At 58.1% G+C, this 16465-nt stretch overlaps 3 protein-coding genes across 5 annotated transcripts in view; 1 reads left to right on the forward strand and 2 right to left on the reverse strand.

Annotated features, from left to right (window-relative positions):
* The window catches only part of STK35 (serine/threonine kinase 35), a 22036-nt gene extending 20472 nt beyond the window's left edge, over positions 1–1564 (reverse strand). The window contains exon 1 of the mRNA XM_005422275.2: positions 1550–1564. Coding sequence (XP_005422332.1) covers positions 1550–1564 — 15 coding nt within the window. The remainder of the gene's footprint in view (positions 1–1549) is intronic.
* PDYN (prodynorphin) lies at positions 19–4422 on the forward strand. Of its 2 annotated transcripts, none has more exons than XM_031057941.1 (3): positions 19–59; positions 2910–3057; positions 3301–4422. In XM_031057941.1, exons 2-3 carry the CDS (start codon positions 2929–2931, stop codon positions 3853–3855), a joined length of 684 nt encoding a protein of 227 aa, XP_030913801.1. In that variant the 5' UTR covers positions 19–59; positions 2910–2928; the 3' UTR covers positions 3856–4422. The 2 variants fall into 2 exon arrangements, with proteins under 2 accessions (XP_030913801.1, XP_005422241.2); XM_005422184.3 differs by lacking the exon at positions 19–59 and adding an exon at positions 2176–2228.
* Positions 4423–5360: 938 nt separating this feature from the next.
* On the reverse strand, positions 5361–16459 carry LOC102035628 (tyrosine-protein phosphatase non-receptor type substrate 1). 2 transcript variants are annotated; one of them, XM_005431742.3, is made up of 8 exons: positions 16314–16459; positions 9711–10070; positions 9191–9502; positions 8722–9069; positions 8363–8461; positions 7924–7945; positions 7501–7540; positions 5361–6848 (listed from the first exon to the last, which is right to left on the reverse strand). In XM_005431742.3, exons 1-8 carry the CDS (start codon positions 16384–16386, stop codon positions 6594–6596), a joined length of 1509 nt encoding a protein of 502 aa, XP_005431799.2. In that variant the 5' UTR covers positions 16387–16459; the 3' UTR covers positions 5361–6593. The 2 variants fall into 2 exon arrangements, with proteins under 2 accessions (XP_005431799.2, XP_030913802.1); XM_031057942.1 differs by having other exon boundaries at positions 7924–7948.
* Positions 16460–16465: the final 6 nt, after the last annotated feature.

Below are 16465 nucleotides of genomic sequence, written 5' to 3' on the forward strand. Positions count from 1 at the left end.
GCCGGGAGCCGTCCTGACTTGGCGAAGCGGGTGCTCGGCGGGACGGGGAGCAGCGGCAGGTAGGGCTGCCGGGGTTGTCATCCCCCTTCCATTGCGTGGGCACCACCAGGGCATCGCTCTTGCTCCCCAAAAAGCAACAGTTTAAGAACACTGCTGAGAGTGGCTTGTGGTTGGACTTGTGTTATTTTGGGGAGCTTCCACATGGCTGCAGGTCCCTCTTGTCCCTTGAGTGGTTTCAGAGCCCGTGAGCAGCTGCCCAGAGCTCTGCTGGGGTTCATTTCCGTGCTGATGCTGTGCCTGCCATCCTGGCAGCAGAATCACCCAGGGCTTGGACGGGCAAAGGGAGTGGGCAGAGAGGATGGGGGGTTCTCTCTCCCCCTTCTTGGCTCAAGCAGCAGTGTGGCTGCAGTGTTGAGTTTTGAGTGATTCTATTCCAAAAGTTACCAGCTTTTTTTTCAGAAGCCTTGTCCTGATGGTGTTTCCAGGAAATTTTTGGAGGTGAGGAAAGGAGATGTTGGAAGGTTGATTGTTCTTCTCCACCAGAACTATGTGCAGGATCCAAACCTGTGGAGTTGGACCTGTGTGGGAGGAGGGATCTGCCCAGTCTGGGAGAGCTGTTCACATCCTTTGTTAAGTATAATCACAGGTTAGTCAATATGGGGCCAGTCTCTGCTGTCCAGCACACACAGTCCTGATTCCTCATCCCTCCTTGGGTCACCAGGTCTGTAAACTGGCCCCTGGGGTGCATGGATGCTGCTTGCGCGTTTTCCAAAGCAAAGCCTGGTATTTGAAGACTCAAGTGGAAATGGGACAGGAGGAAGGGACACTGGCAGGCACCGGGCACAGGTAGAATGTGCTGAGAGTGGCCACAGAGGCTGGGACTCAATGCTGGCATTGCCAGACCCTGCCACGGTCCTTCCAAGGTGTTCCTGCAGGAGGGATGGCTCCGGAGCCTTGGGTTCCTCCAGGTAATACAGGATTGAGCTCGAACTCTGCTTTTCTTCTTCCTCCCTTTGTGTTCTTTTCGCTTTTTCCTCCACGCTGCTTCTTTCCTCTGTTGTCCGAAGCCCTTTGTTTTCTTCCCCTTTTCCTGCTCCCGTTTTGCCAGTCCTCCTTATCCCAGCTTCAGGAGCAGGCACAGCACTCCTGGGACATTTGTGGCACCACCTGCACACGGTACGTTTGCAGTGGGGTGTCCCAGGGTGTCCTTGGCCACGCCGTGCTCGGAGAACTGCAGCTCCCCCGAGTGCCGTGAAATCCCCCGTCGGCAGCAGGGTGCCAGGGATGGGACACACCGTGTCTGGAACGCCAGAGGTCTGAACTGTGCGGTGTCAGACAAACCAGCAGCCGTTCCCAGCATGGGAGCGTTCCCGGTGCTGTCCCTGTGTGCTGCTCTGGCGGCACCCACGGGGACACCGGCGGCGGAGGAGCAAGGGAGGGGAAGCAGGCGGGGAAAGGGAAAGAAAAGGTTCCCGGCGGGGCTCCTGCGAAGCAGTTGTCAGCTCTTTTTCGGAGCTTCATTCCCCATAGAGCTGCAGCTGGCACCTACCTGTGCGGCGGGCATGTCCTCGCTCCTCGGTGCGGTCTCGGTGGCTCTGATGCAATAAGGGACTGTCCCCGTGTCTCAGAGTCGAGGCTGGCTGAGGTCCCACCGTGCCCCTGCCGTCCTGGGCAGCTGCCATCCCGTTCCCTGCCACACTGCCAGGGCGCTGGAAGGATTCACGGAGCTGGTGGCTGTGCAGCCAAGGAATGCAGACAGCTCGACACACGATGGTGCAGATAATTTAAATTAAATTTTAATCTAGCATGAATTAATACTGTGGCATTAACAATTCTTCATCAGTACCAATTACAGTACATTAGCTGCTACTGCCGGAGAGCACAATAGTCTCTAATATGCGTCATTAATGTGTAACAGATCCCTCTGGGTCATGCCTTACCCACCCTAGATAAAAGCAGCAATGGAGGCGGGCAGGGGTTTGCAGCCAGTGCACCCCTTTGGGGCTGGCTCTTACTCCAGGGCTGTCATGGTCCCAGTGGCACCGTGATCCTGTGGCACTGCAGCTGGGGTTGGCAGTGGCCCCTCCAGCCTCACCCAGGGTCAGGTTTAGCACTGCCACCTGCAGAGCCCCTCTCCCAGCTGAGCACAGTGTCCTCGTCCATCCACAGAGGCCAGAGGCTCCATCACGGCTCTCAAACGTCTGCAGGATGGTGATGGTGGTCTGCAGGTAGGCTGGAACCCAGAGTTCTCCTTTTTCCCCTTCTGATGCACCAGCCCAGCAGACTTGGTGGGTGGGAGGGAGGGGAGATGAAGCTGCCCTGGTGTGGGGAACAGCAGCCTGGGGTGAGTCCACACTGGGCCACAGCATCACCCCATCCACCTGTCACCGCAGCTCCGCTTGCTGTGGTTCTTTTCCCCAAGGCCAAGGGGAAGAGCTGGTGATTCATCTGCCTGCGCCATGCAGACGTGGCAATCACAGAGAAACCCAGTGCTGGGGGAAAAAGGGACTTTTCCTTTTAATGGTATGGTAAGAGATGGAGAGGAACCGAGAGGAACTGAGATGAGATGAGATGAGATGAGATGAGATGAGATGAGATAAGAGATGAGATTCAATAGTGGTCCTGCCCACAGAGACTTGGTGGCCACCAGGGACTCGCAATGGCTCTGGGCTTGTGCCAAGGACCAGGCTGCAGCCAGGGTAAGGGGTCACATCTTATGGTGTCCTTGCTGGGAGCAGCACCCACAGGTGAGTCATGTGGGAATGGGCACAGGCACAGGTCCCTGTGTATGATCCCAGGAGCAGCTCACAGATGGAGGTGGTAGGTGCCCAGTGCCTCTGGAGTAGTGATGGCCCCCCAGAGCTGGCACAGGGATGGTGACAGGCTCTGTGCTGTCTTCCCATCTCCAGGCAGCGTCTGCAGGGCGAGATGGCACGGCGGGCACTGGCACTGGCACTCTGCCTGTCCCTGTCTGCGGTGGCATCTGCCGACTGTGTCACCCAGTGCTCCCTCTGCGCAGCCCAGACCCGCGGTGCCGAGAGCAGCGTCCAGCCCCTGGTGAGTGCTGGCCCCACAGGGACGTGAGCCAGGGAGCCACAGCAGTGGAGTGTCACGGGTGCAGAGGGGCAGAGCTGGGTGGTACCTGGTGTGCTGGTCATGGGCACCCCAGGGTGCTGGGGTTGTGCAAACTTGGGCTTCTCACCGAGCTGAGCAGCACAGTGGGCACAAACCCCTGGGCTCCGGGTGGGGTGGGAGGAAGGCAGGGGCTCACCCCGAGCACCTGTGGCCACTGTTTTACAGATGTGCCTGTGGGAATGCCAGGGCTCCTTGTCACCCGGCCCCGAGTGGGAGATGTGCAGGAAGGCACTGGCGCTCCTGGCCCCGCTGGTGGCCCTGGCCGAGGGGACAGAGCCGTCCCCACAGGAGGCGGAGGAGGATGAGGCGCAGCCAGAGCAGGCTCTGGGCGCTGCGGAGCTGCCGCCACCGGCCAAGCGCTATGGGGGCTTCATGAAGATGATGTCCAAGGCGAAGCTGCTGTCCCTGCTCCGCGAGAACGCTCACGCCAAGGGCAGCCTCAGCAAGAAGTCCGGGGGCTTCAGCCGCAAGCCGGGCGAGCGAGCGGCCCCCGAGGACTATCCGGGGCCGGCAGGGGACGGGGACGGGGATGAGGAGCCCACGGGGGCCGAGGGGCCGGAGCTGCACAAGCGCTACGGGGGCTTCCTGCGCCGCATCCGGCCCAAGCTCAAGTGGGACAATCAGAAGCGCTACGGGGGCTTCCTGCGCAGGCAGTTCAAGGTGACCACGCGGTCGGACGAGGATCCCAGCGCCTACTCAGGGGAGGTCTCAGACCTATAGAGCCAGGCGTGGCACGGCAGCACCGCGGTCCCCACACTGCCACTGCCCCCGACTGTGCCATCACCCCCAGCCCCGTCCCCTGCCCGGCCCGGTGTGACCCTTGCCTCATTCGCTCAGGGGGCCGTGAGTTCCATCCCATTGTCCCTCTCTGGTTCACCTGCCCATCCTGTGCCGGAGGGGACAGTGCCACTCCTCTGGCTGCTGGCGGTGTGGCTGTGGCCCAGCCCAGGGTTCCCGGGGGGGGATTGCTGGGGACACAGATCCTCCATCCTCCCGTGGCTGCTGGAGCACAGCAGGGTCTGCAAACCACCTGAGCTGAGGTACAGGGCAGGGGGCTCCGAGCACTGGGAAGGATGAACCAGGGCGGGATCAGGGAGGCCACGGGCAGAGGTGGCTGGTGGAACCACAGCACCATCACCAGGTGCTCAGGCAGTGCTGAGCCCAGCCCTCAGTCCCCTCCCCGAGCCTCTCACAGTGTCCCACAAATCCCAGCACCCACCTGGTGCCCCTAGGCTCCCCCTCCAAGAGCGACTCCAGAGGCAGGGTCAGCCCCATGCCCCACACCCAACTCCCCCCCGCAGTCAATAAAAGGCAGATGCCAATGAAGCTGAAGCCATGCTGGATGCTGAGTGTGCTCTGCAGGGCAGAGCAAGCACCCCAAACTGGGGTGCCCAACTGGGCCAAGGGTGCTGGCTGTGAGAGCTGCAGGCAGCACATGGTGGTATCCTTCCTGTGCCATGGGTGCCAAAAGGAATGTGGGACCCCACGCACCTCGGGAGCCATACCCTGAGGGTGACAGGGCCATCTCAGCTGAGCAAAGCATGCTCAGCCTGCTGCAGGGACGTGTAGGGTGCTGGCAAGGTACCTCCTGCAGCAGCAGGCAGGGGAGACTCCCTTGGGAATCACCACTGCTGCCCAGGTGGGAAGGGGCAGATGTGCTGAGGGCAGGGGGCAAACTGTCCCTTTTCTGCTCATATGTGACCCCTCCAGCAGCAGCTCAGTGCTGAGGAAGCCCAACCTGCAATTTCCCTTTTGAGTGTCTGTGTAGCCCCACATGGCAGTTCCTGACTCTGGTGAGACAGTTCATGCCCCAGACACAGCCCAGGCACCAGCTCCAGGTTGGGAAAGGGGGGAGGTCAATGCAGAGCACTGGAACACTCAGCTCACTCATTGCATGGGCTGGAGCCAGCAGCCAGCATGCCTGCACACCAGTCTGGGCACCCCAGCGCCAGCTCAGCTCCCTAAAGATGCAGCAGGGCCAGCCCCTGCTCAGTCCCTGCCCATGGGGTGCACTGCTCCCCTCCCTCATGGTGCCCAGGGGAATCAGCACCACAGCCCCCATCCCAACCTTGACCTCCTGCCTTCTCTTCCCTCCCTCCAGCACACACAACAGGGCTGTGCAGGATGAGCCCTCCTCTCCTCCTCCCTGCAGGACACACAGACCGCCAGCCCCACCCTGCAGCCCCAGTGCCAAGGTGACCCCCCTGAGCACAGGGACACACTGATGTGCGGGAGCAGCACAGGACTTTTCACTTTTATTATAAAAATATCTTGCAAGCAAAAGGAAAAAAAAAAAACCAACAACAAAAAATGAAGTCTGTACAAGCAGTCACATTGCTCCCAAAGCACCCCCAAGGACCCCAGGTGCCCTCAAGCCTCCTGCACTTCCACTGCTGCAGGAGCCAACAGAGGGTCAGACTCCACACAGTGGTCCAGGTAGGGAGCACAGGGAAGACGTTTGTCCCCATGGGTGGGCTGGGGGGAGCCTGCCTGGCCCCCAAGACAGAGCTGGGGTGGGGGGAGCATATAAGTCTCTTATAAACTCTGTAGGGTTTGGGGGATTCTTTACTGAGGCTTCGGTCTTAACTTTGCACATCTTATTCTAGTGTTAAGTACACAGCAGTACACCCACGTACAACACAAAACATTGGGGGTTTCAGCTCTAAAAATTAACAGTTACATGTCAAACAGTCAAAACATGTTACACGGTACCTGTGGGGAGCTCCCGGGGGGAGCCAGGCTGGGGGGGCCCTCGCACGCTTTGTACAAGCCCGGGGCAGCGCTGGTGGGTCCCAGGGCAGGGCAAGGCTGAGCACAGGAAGGTGATGATGATGATGATAAGGAGGATGCTTGGTGCTGAGGAGCCAGACCTGGAGCTCCCCTGGACGGCAGGGCAGGGGCCTTGGCTCATTGGCCTTCCAGCCTCTTGGCCTTGTGGCGAGACAGAGGTCCCGCAGAAGGGACACTTGGGAAGAGAGGTGGACACTCGGGTCCTTCCTTTAAAGCCAGAGTTTGGTGTCCAGGCATGGTGGCAGAGCCCCAGAAGGCAGTGTGGGGGCCCTGCTGGTCCTGGGGAGCCGCGGGCCAGGCAGTGGCATCCCCATGAGAGCTGGTGTGGAGGCACTGTACCTGTCCCCTCAGCCCAGCTGGAGCTTCCCAAGGAGCTGCTGCTCCGCTGGCTGACTCTGCTCGCGGGCAAACCCGGCACACTGAGATTGAGCAACCCTTGATGGGGGTCCTGAAGGGATGGAGCTGGTGGCCCCAGGACCAAACTGCCCCCAAAAATCATGTCTCTCTGGATGGGAGAAGACCCCCAACAAGTACTGTGGGCTCCATTTCCATCCTAAAACACAGGTACTGCAGCGCATCCTCACATCACTCCCGCTGCTTCCAAGAGAACAGTCTTAGGGAGGAGCAGAGCTATTCCCAGCAGGACAGGGGGTCCCAGCAGCCACTGCTCACTTCCTGGTGATCTGGACACTGGCATACTCCGAGCCAGCCTCCTCGGGGCGCGGGGCCGGCCGCTTGGGCGCCTTGCTGAGGTGCACCATGTCCAGGTCGGCGTAGGTGAGGTTGTCGTCGCTGTTGGGCGCCTGGTTGCTCTGGATGCAGGCGTACTCCGACTGCTGGCTCATCTCCACCATCCGCCGGATGCTCTTCCTCTCCTTGTCGAAGTTCAGGTCCGCGTAGGTCAGGTTGTTGGGGTCGGATTCCTGCGTGAGGCACCAAGAGTTCTTCCTCTGGGAAGATGCCCCTGGACCCACAGCCCTGTTCTGGAGTCAATCCCACTGCAGCTCAGCCTAGGGCACCTCAACCTTGCTTGTGTGGGGGAACAATGCCAGCAGCCACCACCCTGAAGCCATGTTCTACCCCGTGCTATAGCTTCACATCGTGAGCCACCCTGTCACCCTGCTCTGGCTTCAAAACCACTGCCACAATTCCAGAGCTGTCACTGAAGCCACTCCATCCCAGCAAGGCCAGACTGCCCAGTGATGCCCACGCGGGAGCTGGCAGAGCCTGGGTGGGACAGACAGATTGCTGCTGATCACGACTTCGCTCGTAGCTGCGTCACCAAATGCAAAATAACTCCACAAATAGCCTGGCTGGCTATCGCACAGCTGGTTCTCCAGGCAGCACCAACCCAGACTTTACTGGGAGGAGAAGGAGAAGGAGGAGGAGGTGGAGGAGGGAAGGTGAAGGCAGAAAAGATTCTGGGAAGTGGCTATCCACTTCCTGGGGCAGCCTCTCTTCCACCTCCGGCCACAGAGTGGAGACACTGAGATGTTTCACTGAGAACCACCACCCTCCCCTCCCATCTCCAGTGGCTCCTGACCACTCTCCCTCCCCAGTCCCAGGATGACCCACCTGGGTCGTGGCCTCGCTGCTCTTCTCTGGCTCATGTAACCTGGAAGGAGGGACAAAAACAGTCAGATGGATGGAGGGTCCTGTTGCCCTTTCCCTGGTGATGGAGCAGCTGGGGAGGTCAGAATCAAGCCAAGGTCCTTGCAGCTGCACCCAGCATGACAGGTCCTGAGCATTTCCTTGTGCTGGTCCAGCTGCCTCTCTGCTGGCCAGAGACCAGATCCCACCATCCTGCTCAGCCCCACCACAAGCAAAAAATCCCCAAAACCCCAGTTGCAGAGATGGACAGAGACTGTGCTCCTGCCTTCCCTTTCACAAGTTTTGGGGATACAGCTCTGTCCCAGTCCTGAGGGACTCTGTGGACTGGAGGTGTCCAGCTCAGAGTTCCCACAGGTTACCCAGGGACTATAAGAGATTTGCACTCACCTGGCAGATGGCGAGCTTTTACCTGCTGAAAGAGAAGGAAAAAATTAGGAAAAAAAGAATAGGGAAAAAAATAATTCAGGAAACAAGATAAACGCCCCATTTCCCTGGGCACAGAGATCACATGCAGAGACTGCTTCAAGGACAAGGACACATCTTTTCCCAGAGGCAAGTGCCTGCAATTCCCTGGAGTTTCAATCAATTTCATTCAAGATTGCTCCTGGGAGAGCACAGGAGGTGCAGGGCAGGATTTAGACCAGTCAGAGTTTTCCCTGCAGCCTGCAAACAACCTGGGCAGCTCTATCCATCACCCCACAGGGCAGGATCTGCAGCTGCACTGCCAGGAGTTATTGTCCAATGGGGCAATGTGAAACCCATGGGAAAGAGAGGAAAAATGGCGTTGGGAGTAGCTGCCTCCCTGCCCCACACTTAGCTCCCTTACCCTTGATCTGCTTGGTTCGGATCAGGTACAGAATGGCAGCCACCAGCAGGGCCAGCACGGTGCAGACAACACCCACCACGATGTAGATGAGCATATCATCTGAAACATCAATGAAAAGGTCACCATGGCTCAGGAACGTGGTACCTCCCAGTCCCTGCAGCCTCACAACTGGGACTGGCCCAGTGATGCATGAAGCACCAAGGAGGACAGCTCAGTGCCTGCCACCGTCACATCCCCCAGCCCCCTGATATGGAGATTTGGTCCTTCAACCAGATTTTGATTGGGGCTTTGAGCTTCCTCAGGGGGTGACACCACACAGCCACCCTGGCAGGCACCCCATCCCCGCAGCTCTGACGCACCCTTATTCATCTGGAACTCGTTGCTCAATCCCCCTTGGGTCGGGTTGGAGATCCACAGGACGGCTGAGTAGGTGGCAGGGGCCTGGGCATCGTGCACCACCATGCAGGTGATCGTGGACCCGTTCTTCTCCTCCGTCGCTTGCACCTCCACCCGGCTTCTCAGCTCAAACAAGCCCCGGGACACCTCCAGTGGCCTGGAGAGGTTCTGCCCCTTTATCTCAGCCCCATTCTCCAGCCAGGAAATGGACACTTTATCTGGGTAAAACTCCTTCAGGAGGCAGGTGAAGGCCACGGTCTTGTTCACCTCAACGGGGCTCGGCTCAGCGCGCACTTCGACGCTGGGGGGAACTGGGAAGAGAGGCAGAGCTCGGTGTTTGCTGTGCCCGGCTCTGCTGCCCACAGGGTGTCCTCCTCCCAGGGACCCCAGCCCCACAGAGCAGGACCCCCCATGTGAGCCCCCAGCCCTCACCTCTCAGGACCCTGCTGAGCTGGAAGCTCCCTCGCAGCGGGGCCGGCAGCGTGGAGTGCGACACCTCACAGGTGAGCTGCGAGCGGGCATCGTCCTTCTGCAGGGTCACCTGTGCTGTGCTGGACATGTTGTAGGTTTTCATCCTCCACTCAGTGACCTGGGGCGGCTGAGCCCCCATGGGGTTCTTGTTCTTGAACCATTTCACCTCAATCTTCTCAGGAAAGAACCCTCCAGTCGTGCAGGTGAAAGGCACCGACTCCTCCGGCCTCGCTCTCTGCTGAGGTCCGGACACGAGCGGGGGGCTGGGTTTGGCTGTGGGGAGAAGCACGGGGCCATCAGACCAGGCTCTGCCCCTGCCCAGCCCCGGGCCTGCCTGGAGCAGAGTCTCACACAAGGGCACGGCGATGGCCCATGGCATCCTCTCCTGGACCAGCCCTGAGCCCCTTCCCCATCCCTGCTCTAGCTGAGCAGAGCCCGCTGGGTGGTTCCCATCAGGAGCTGCTCCAGGAGCCCCACTCACCTTGCACGGACACCTCGGTGCCATCACCACGCTTAAACACCTCATCAGCACCAGTGATCCCCTTGACAAACTTCACACAGTAGTAGGTGCCCATGTCCTCAGGCTGAACGTTCCTGATGTGGATGGTGAAGTTTGTGTCAGACCCAGGCACTGCCATCGTCACACGGGAGGAGGGATCCTTGTTATTGGGGTCATAGACAGTCTTGTTCCCACTGCCCCAGCCCTTCAGCCACATCACAGGACCTGGTCCAGCAACTCCAGACGTGATGCAGTTCAGGGTGAGCGTCTCCCCCGCTGTCACCGCCACCTTGGGCTGGGGCTGCTGCAGAGTGAAGTCCTGACCTGCCTGGGCATCCACACCTAAAGAAAAAAGAGACCAAGTCTTGCCTGGTACCACACATCCCAACTCCTGATGGTTCTCCCAGCCCTGGGACAGCCTGAGCACCCCAGGTGATGGGCTGTGGCCATGGGCACACTGCTCTGCCTGCAGTGGAGCTGGACAGAACTTTGCTTGGTGACTGTGCTGAGCTCTGTATAGATGGAGCACATCCCAGCTGCCTGTGTCTCCAGCATGCTGGGCTGCCTCCCACAGCCACCTGGCTTTGTCAGCCAGGAGAAAAAAGCGCACAAAACGAGGTGCTCCAAAGAGCCAGCTCCCATCACCAATGTGACACTGCATTTTCTATCCTGAATCTGTCCCATTTCTGCATGGAATCCCAGCCCCGGTGATCCCAGCAGGGCACAGCCAATCCCCCACCAATGCCAGCCAAGCAGGCACTGCTCCTGCTCAGCACCAATCAAAGGGAGACATCACCTTTGGAGCATCTCCATACCACTGGTCCCTAACCCAGTCACTTGTGCCATACCTCCCTGCACAGACAGACAGACAGAAACATCGCAGATAACCCTCACTACACACCCATGGGTTACCCAGGGGTTAATTTTGTCAGTGCTTCCTATGCCAATATAGTTATTGCAACCAAATTCACACAACATTTCAATCCTGGTCACTGCTTAAAGGATCATTTTTTTAAGCTACATGGGGAGAGAAGTGGGGGAACCACTTAGATCCACCTGCTGGTAAGAGGTGGCTGTGGCACCCAGAGCCAGTGTCATGGTCACACAGAGACTTTTGTGTTTGAGCAGGTGATGCTGAGCAGCATGGGGAGCACATGGACCAGCACCCCACATCCCTCACAGCAGAATCATGGAATCACAGAACCATTTAGGCTGGAAAAGCCCTAAGATCGCTGAGCCCAACCATTAAGCCAGCACTGCCAAGCCCCTGACCAAACCACGACCCCAAGCACCACATCCACACATCTTTTAAATCCCTCCAGGGATGGTGACCCCACCACTGCCCCGGACAGCTCTCTTACCTTTTCAGTGAAGAACTCTTCCCAAATATCTAACCTAAACCTCCCCTGTACAACTTGAAGCCTCCTGTCCTGTTGTTTGTTATTTGGGAGAGGAGAATGACCTCCACCTGGCTACAGCCTCCTTTCAGGGAAATCCAGGACAGCAACTCGTGCCAAGGCTTCCCTTGGGACCCAGCAGGATAATCTCTGGCTGGATGTTCCCAGGAGGACCTGCTGCAGGACAAGCTGCTCTGACCCCTCTGGCCACAGCTGGCTGTCACAGAGACCAGAGCTGATTTTTGGCAGCTGTTAATCCCTCCTGACTCTCAGTGGTATGTGCTGTACCCACAGATGTTTTCACTGTTCCACTGTGTGTGGAATTACTCAATCTCCATGGCCAGAATTACCAGGAGCAGTTTCTCCAGACTGCCCCAGTTAAAGGCTTTTTGCCCAGGGCATCAGTCCACAGCATCCTCAGCCAAAACCTTCAGGCCTTGGTGTTTCCCTTTGAAGCCACATCAGGGTTAACACACCAGCAGCATTCAACATGAGAACAAGTTTTTCCCACAAAACAAGCACAGAGGGACAGAGTTGGTTTGTGTCACATCCAGATGAGTCATTCACTGTGAGCCTTGGTCCTGCACCTGAGCAGGGGTGCCCTGGGCACATGCAAGGCAGCCCTGTGTTTTTCAGATGACACCAAAATCATGGGGAGCAGCCCTGGAGCAGAGGCCTCGCGCACTCCATGTGCTGAACGCAGCACTGACACGGGGCAAACACCACTAGGTCTGCTTCTGTGGCAGCTCCTGAACTTCTCCATCTCCTGCGGCCAAGAGACCTTTTGCAAGAAATGGTTGAGAAACACCCAGAGGAAGTTCACAAGCACAGAAGCATCATCGCATCATCTGTCTCTCGCCAACCCACTGCACGTGGATGTGACACAGGCAGGACCAGGCTGCCACGGACACAGAGACTGGCACTCCCAGCCCTTCCAGGTACCCTGGGGGCCACAACACCAAGTACTGGCTCCACCAAAGTGGGCAAACAAAGCTCATTAGCAGGCAGCACTCAGCACAGCAAGGCACACGTCCCATATGTGGCCACAGGAGCAGGAAGCCAGGGCCACCCCCACCACACACTCTGTGCCCTGTGATGAGTGAGTTACTCACTGCTCCCCTCTGCAAAACGACTTCTATGGAGTGGTTATCCCCATGAGGGTCCCCTGCACTGGGTAGAATTGCCTGCACCGCCCCACACAGCCCAACCTGAGCCAGCCGAGCGCCTCCTCCTCATCCTCCCTCTCTCCATCTGCCCATCTCCCCATGAGGCACGTGGTGTGCTGAGGGGGAGAGCTGGGCAAATGCCTGCTTTGGGGCCCCAGAGCTGACCCCAACACCAAAGAGTGTCAGGGTGGGCACTGCTCAACCCCAAAGTTCACAGAAGCACTGTGACATTGAGCTGAGCGTGGCTGGGTGCCCTGCCCTGTGGCTGGCTGCCATGCCTGGTGTGCAGCAAGGGCTCCCCACCACCTTGGCACAAGGGTCCTGCCTTCCTGCAGCCACAGGGATTTACCCCTGCAAGCAGCAGGGATCTCTCCCAGGGTCCAGATTTGCAGCCACAAGGGGATGGTCTGTATGCATCCCACAGCCCCGAGCTCACATTCCCTCCTCACCGGGGCAGCAGCGTGCCCGCCTCCCCTGCCCAGGGATTAGCAGGCACAGAGCATGCTGTCGTCCAGGGATAGCATGCAAGGTGCTTTCCTGCTTTCCTGACTGCTACTGCTCCCAGAGGATCGAAGGGAAAAGGGCTCCACGCTGCCGGCAGCGCCGCCTGCCCAGAGGCTTCACTGGCAGCTCTTGGTCACTGCACAAGAGTCACACCGTGAGGCTCCAGACAGCCCCTGAGACAGGACTGAAATGGGGCTTTGGGGTGTTTTCCCACATGTTCTGCTCTGCTGCCTCAGAGACCCTCACCCAGCTCTGCTCAGATCACCCTGTTCAGGGTTTCTGGTCTGTGACACACAAGCTCCAGCCAGATCCACCACAGAACACCCCAACAAGGACCAGCTGCTGGCTGAGGAGCAGGAGTCCCAGCCAGACCTGGCTTCTCCACTTCCTGCCTGCATCCATCACCCCACACCAGGACCAACCTGACCCCTTCCTGCTCAGAACGACCCCAACCCCCTGCAGCAGCTCAGAGCGATGCCCCCACCCCTCCACCCCAAATGGAAAACACAAAGGGGAAGTCGGCAGAAAACCCCAGAATATGCAAGTTAGAAAATGCAAAGTTTCCACCAAAGCTTCTTTCCTCTTTCTCCCTGAACACAGCTTCTCCTCACATGCAGCTGATCCCTCTCCTTCCCCTTTTGAGGTGCTCACCCAGTGGGAGTGGGAGTGAGAGCCCAGCCAAGCTCCCTCCCAGCAGCTCACGATGTGCTTGTGCACCAGGAGTGGGACATTCAGGGCTTCAGGCCACAAAAACATGACACCCCACAATTTCTCACTGTTTCCCTGCTTCTGCCCTGCTGCCTGATGACACTTTTATCCTTAGACTTGGATTTCAAACCACCAGGAATTGGAACACGATCCTCTTGCCCCCAAGATCATGGGGAACTTAGGTGCTCTGACCCTGTAATCTGTTCTATCCTACACTCCAGAATTAGCCAAGGGTTTTAGAGCCCTGAAAAGCATCACCTGACAGCTCCCACGTAGGTGGGAGCACCCTCACAGTGCAGACCCAGAGCACTTCCAGCCCAGAGCAGAGGCAGGAGCACGATCTAGCAGAGCCTGCCTCCTTCCCGTTATTCAGTTTAATTTGGGAGCAAAATAATCCCAGCTCTTGCTGCAGTGCAAGTTTTCCATGTCGGTGACACATTTTTTTCTATATTCCACCTTTTGAAGTATTTGATATTGAACAGATTGCAAGAGGCCGGGGTTTAATTCAGGAGAGGCTGCTTGGATGCTTCCTGGTAAAAATAGATTTTTTCCCTCAGAAGGAGCTGGGTAAGGAGCTCCGGGATGGCTGTGTGCTCCAGAAATGACGTGCAGCTGGTCACCGGCATCCCAAGCCCCACAGTCACTCACTGAAGGAGCAGGCCAACGGGCAAGGGAACCCCAAAATAATCCTGCTGGAATTTCACCTGCAGCAGGGCTGCCAGGGGCGGAAACTAACAGGTGCTGCCTATAAAAGGCCTGGAATCTGCTGTTTAAGGAAGGCAAGGAGAGCCCTGGGGATAGCTGCTGAGCTCCGAGCAGACCCCAAGGCGCTCAGGGAGGGTTGTAGTAAAGGCTGTGCTTCACATCCGTGACATCAGAGGAAGCCTCAGCTCCCAGGCAGCCACCATTTCCAAGCTCCCCTCCTCCAGCATCAGCAGAAATTCATCCCAAGAGCCAGAGCCCCAGCAAGAAACTGAATTCCCCTTTGGAAGAGGCTCTGTGAAGCACAGCTGAAACCCTCTGTGGGGACAGACCAGCGTGGAAGGGCTCTGCAGGGCAGTTCTTCAATGGGGCTTTGCTGTTTGGTTCCCCACATCTCGCTGCCTTTGCCCCACAGGAAGGTCTCCTCCAGGACCTTTCCTTTTCCCCCTTCACTTCTGCAGAAGCTGTCAGAACAGCCGGCAGTGGGAGCCTGGGCCAACTCTGCTGGAGTTCAGCTCAGTTTGAGCCACGGCCCAGGAGGGATTCGCCATATGGAAAAAAAGACGTGCACGTTTGCACCTAAAATCAGGGATGCAAACCACTTCAAAACACCAGGGTGTTTTTTTCCCATGGCTGGCTCAAAGAAATGGGGTTCTTACTCCAAGACCACATTTAATTAAGTTCAGGAGCTTTGCTGGAGCTATTCTTTCACGCAGGAAATCGCAGTGGCTCACTGGGAAGCCGCGCTCACCGCCAAAGCCTTCTTGGCTCTCAGCAGCCGGAGTTTTCAGTTTGGGGCCAACACTTCTCAGTTGTGATCAGGCGACTCAAAGCAAGGAGCGTTGTGCTGAAAGCATTTGCTTTCTACCCAAGTTTGCATCCAACTCTTTGCCCAAGTAAAGCTTTGATGGTAACTATTTCAATGGGCTTGGGAGAATGTGGGTTTCCCCCGCGGAACCTGGGCTGGGCTGTTTGTAGTGGGATCTGGCTGGAAGCGACGGGGTTGGAATTGAGCAAAAAGCTCAGCAGCGAGATGCTCCTGAAGATGCATCGTTATTGCTGCAGGTTTGCCTCAAAAACCCTGTCCCTCCCTTGGCAGGGAGAGCAATTCCTTCGAAATCACCCAAAACGAAACACCCTAAAAAGGAAACATCCTTGAAAGCAGCAGTCACCACAGGGCTTGGTTCCTGGTGGGATGAGAGACTTCCCGCTGCCGGCAAGAGAAACAGCCAAGAGTGGCACACTTTGACTGGTCCTTTGCAGTGCCCCCCAGCTTTTATAAGGGACTGGTGGAGCCATGAGCCTGTGGGAGGTCTGGGGCACCCTGAGGCGACACGGGACTACATGCACAGGGTGCCCAGAGGTGTTGCAATTCCATCGCTTCAGTGCCCAACAGCCGAGTAGAGAGAGAGCCCACAGTGGGGTGAAGCAGGAGGGCAGCAAGAAAAACAAGTTCTTGGCAGAGAAGACAGGCAGCCCTCACCGAGCCTCCCCATGCCTTCTCCACTACCATCTCCAAGTGGGAATTCGGGCTGCTCGCTGAGTTTTGCCTCACCCATAGCTGGCAGGGGGTGCTCGCAAATGGGTGGGAACAACATGCCTCTTCATGCCCCTGCCGAATTCCCTGCCTCGCTGGAAAAGGGCTTGTCTGCCTGCCTTGAAGTTGGGCTTGGGAAGAACCAAGGGCCCCGCGGGAGCCCCTCGGCCACCGCCGCTCTCTAGGTCACCGCAGAAAGGTCAAAGCAACCGTGCGCGGAGAGGCGGCGTCATGTCGGTACCGGAGGTGTGCGGGAGCGGGGAGAGGATCGGGGGAAAACGGGGGACAGGGCAGGGAGACAAGGGGGGGACAGGGCAGAGGAGAGGAGCAGGGTGGGAAAAGAGGGGAAAAGAGGGCAAGAGCAGGGAGAGGAGCTGTGTGGGAGGGAAAGGCGGAAAACAGGACAGAGGAGGCAGGAGCAGGGTGGAAAAAAGGGGGAAAACGGGGCAAAGCAGAGGAGAGGAGGAGTGAGAAACGGGAGGACGGGGCAGAGCAGGGCAGCAGGGTGGGAGGGAAAGGGGGGAATGGGGCTCGGAAAGGAGCAGGAAGGCAGGCAGAAGCCATGGCTTACCGGGCAGGGCGAGCAGCAGCAGGCACGGCAATGCCCAGGCGGTGCGGCCGGGATCCCGGGGATGCGGCTCCATCGGTGCGGGGAGCGGAGCCCGCGGCTTCACAGCGCGGCCCCGCGCCCGGCTCGGCGGCTGGGTTTGATAAATAAAACAA

Source organism: Geospiza fortis, unplaced genomic scaffold (genome assembly GCF_000277835.1).
Source record: "Geospiza fortis unplaced genomic scaffold, GeoFor_1.0 scaffold188, whole genome shotgun sequence".
Lineage (NCBI taxonomy): Eukaryota > Metazoa > Chordata > Aves > Passeriformes > Thraupidae > Geospiza > Geospiza fortis.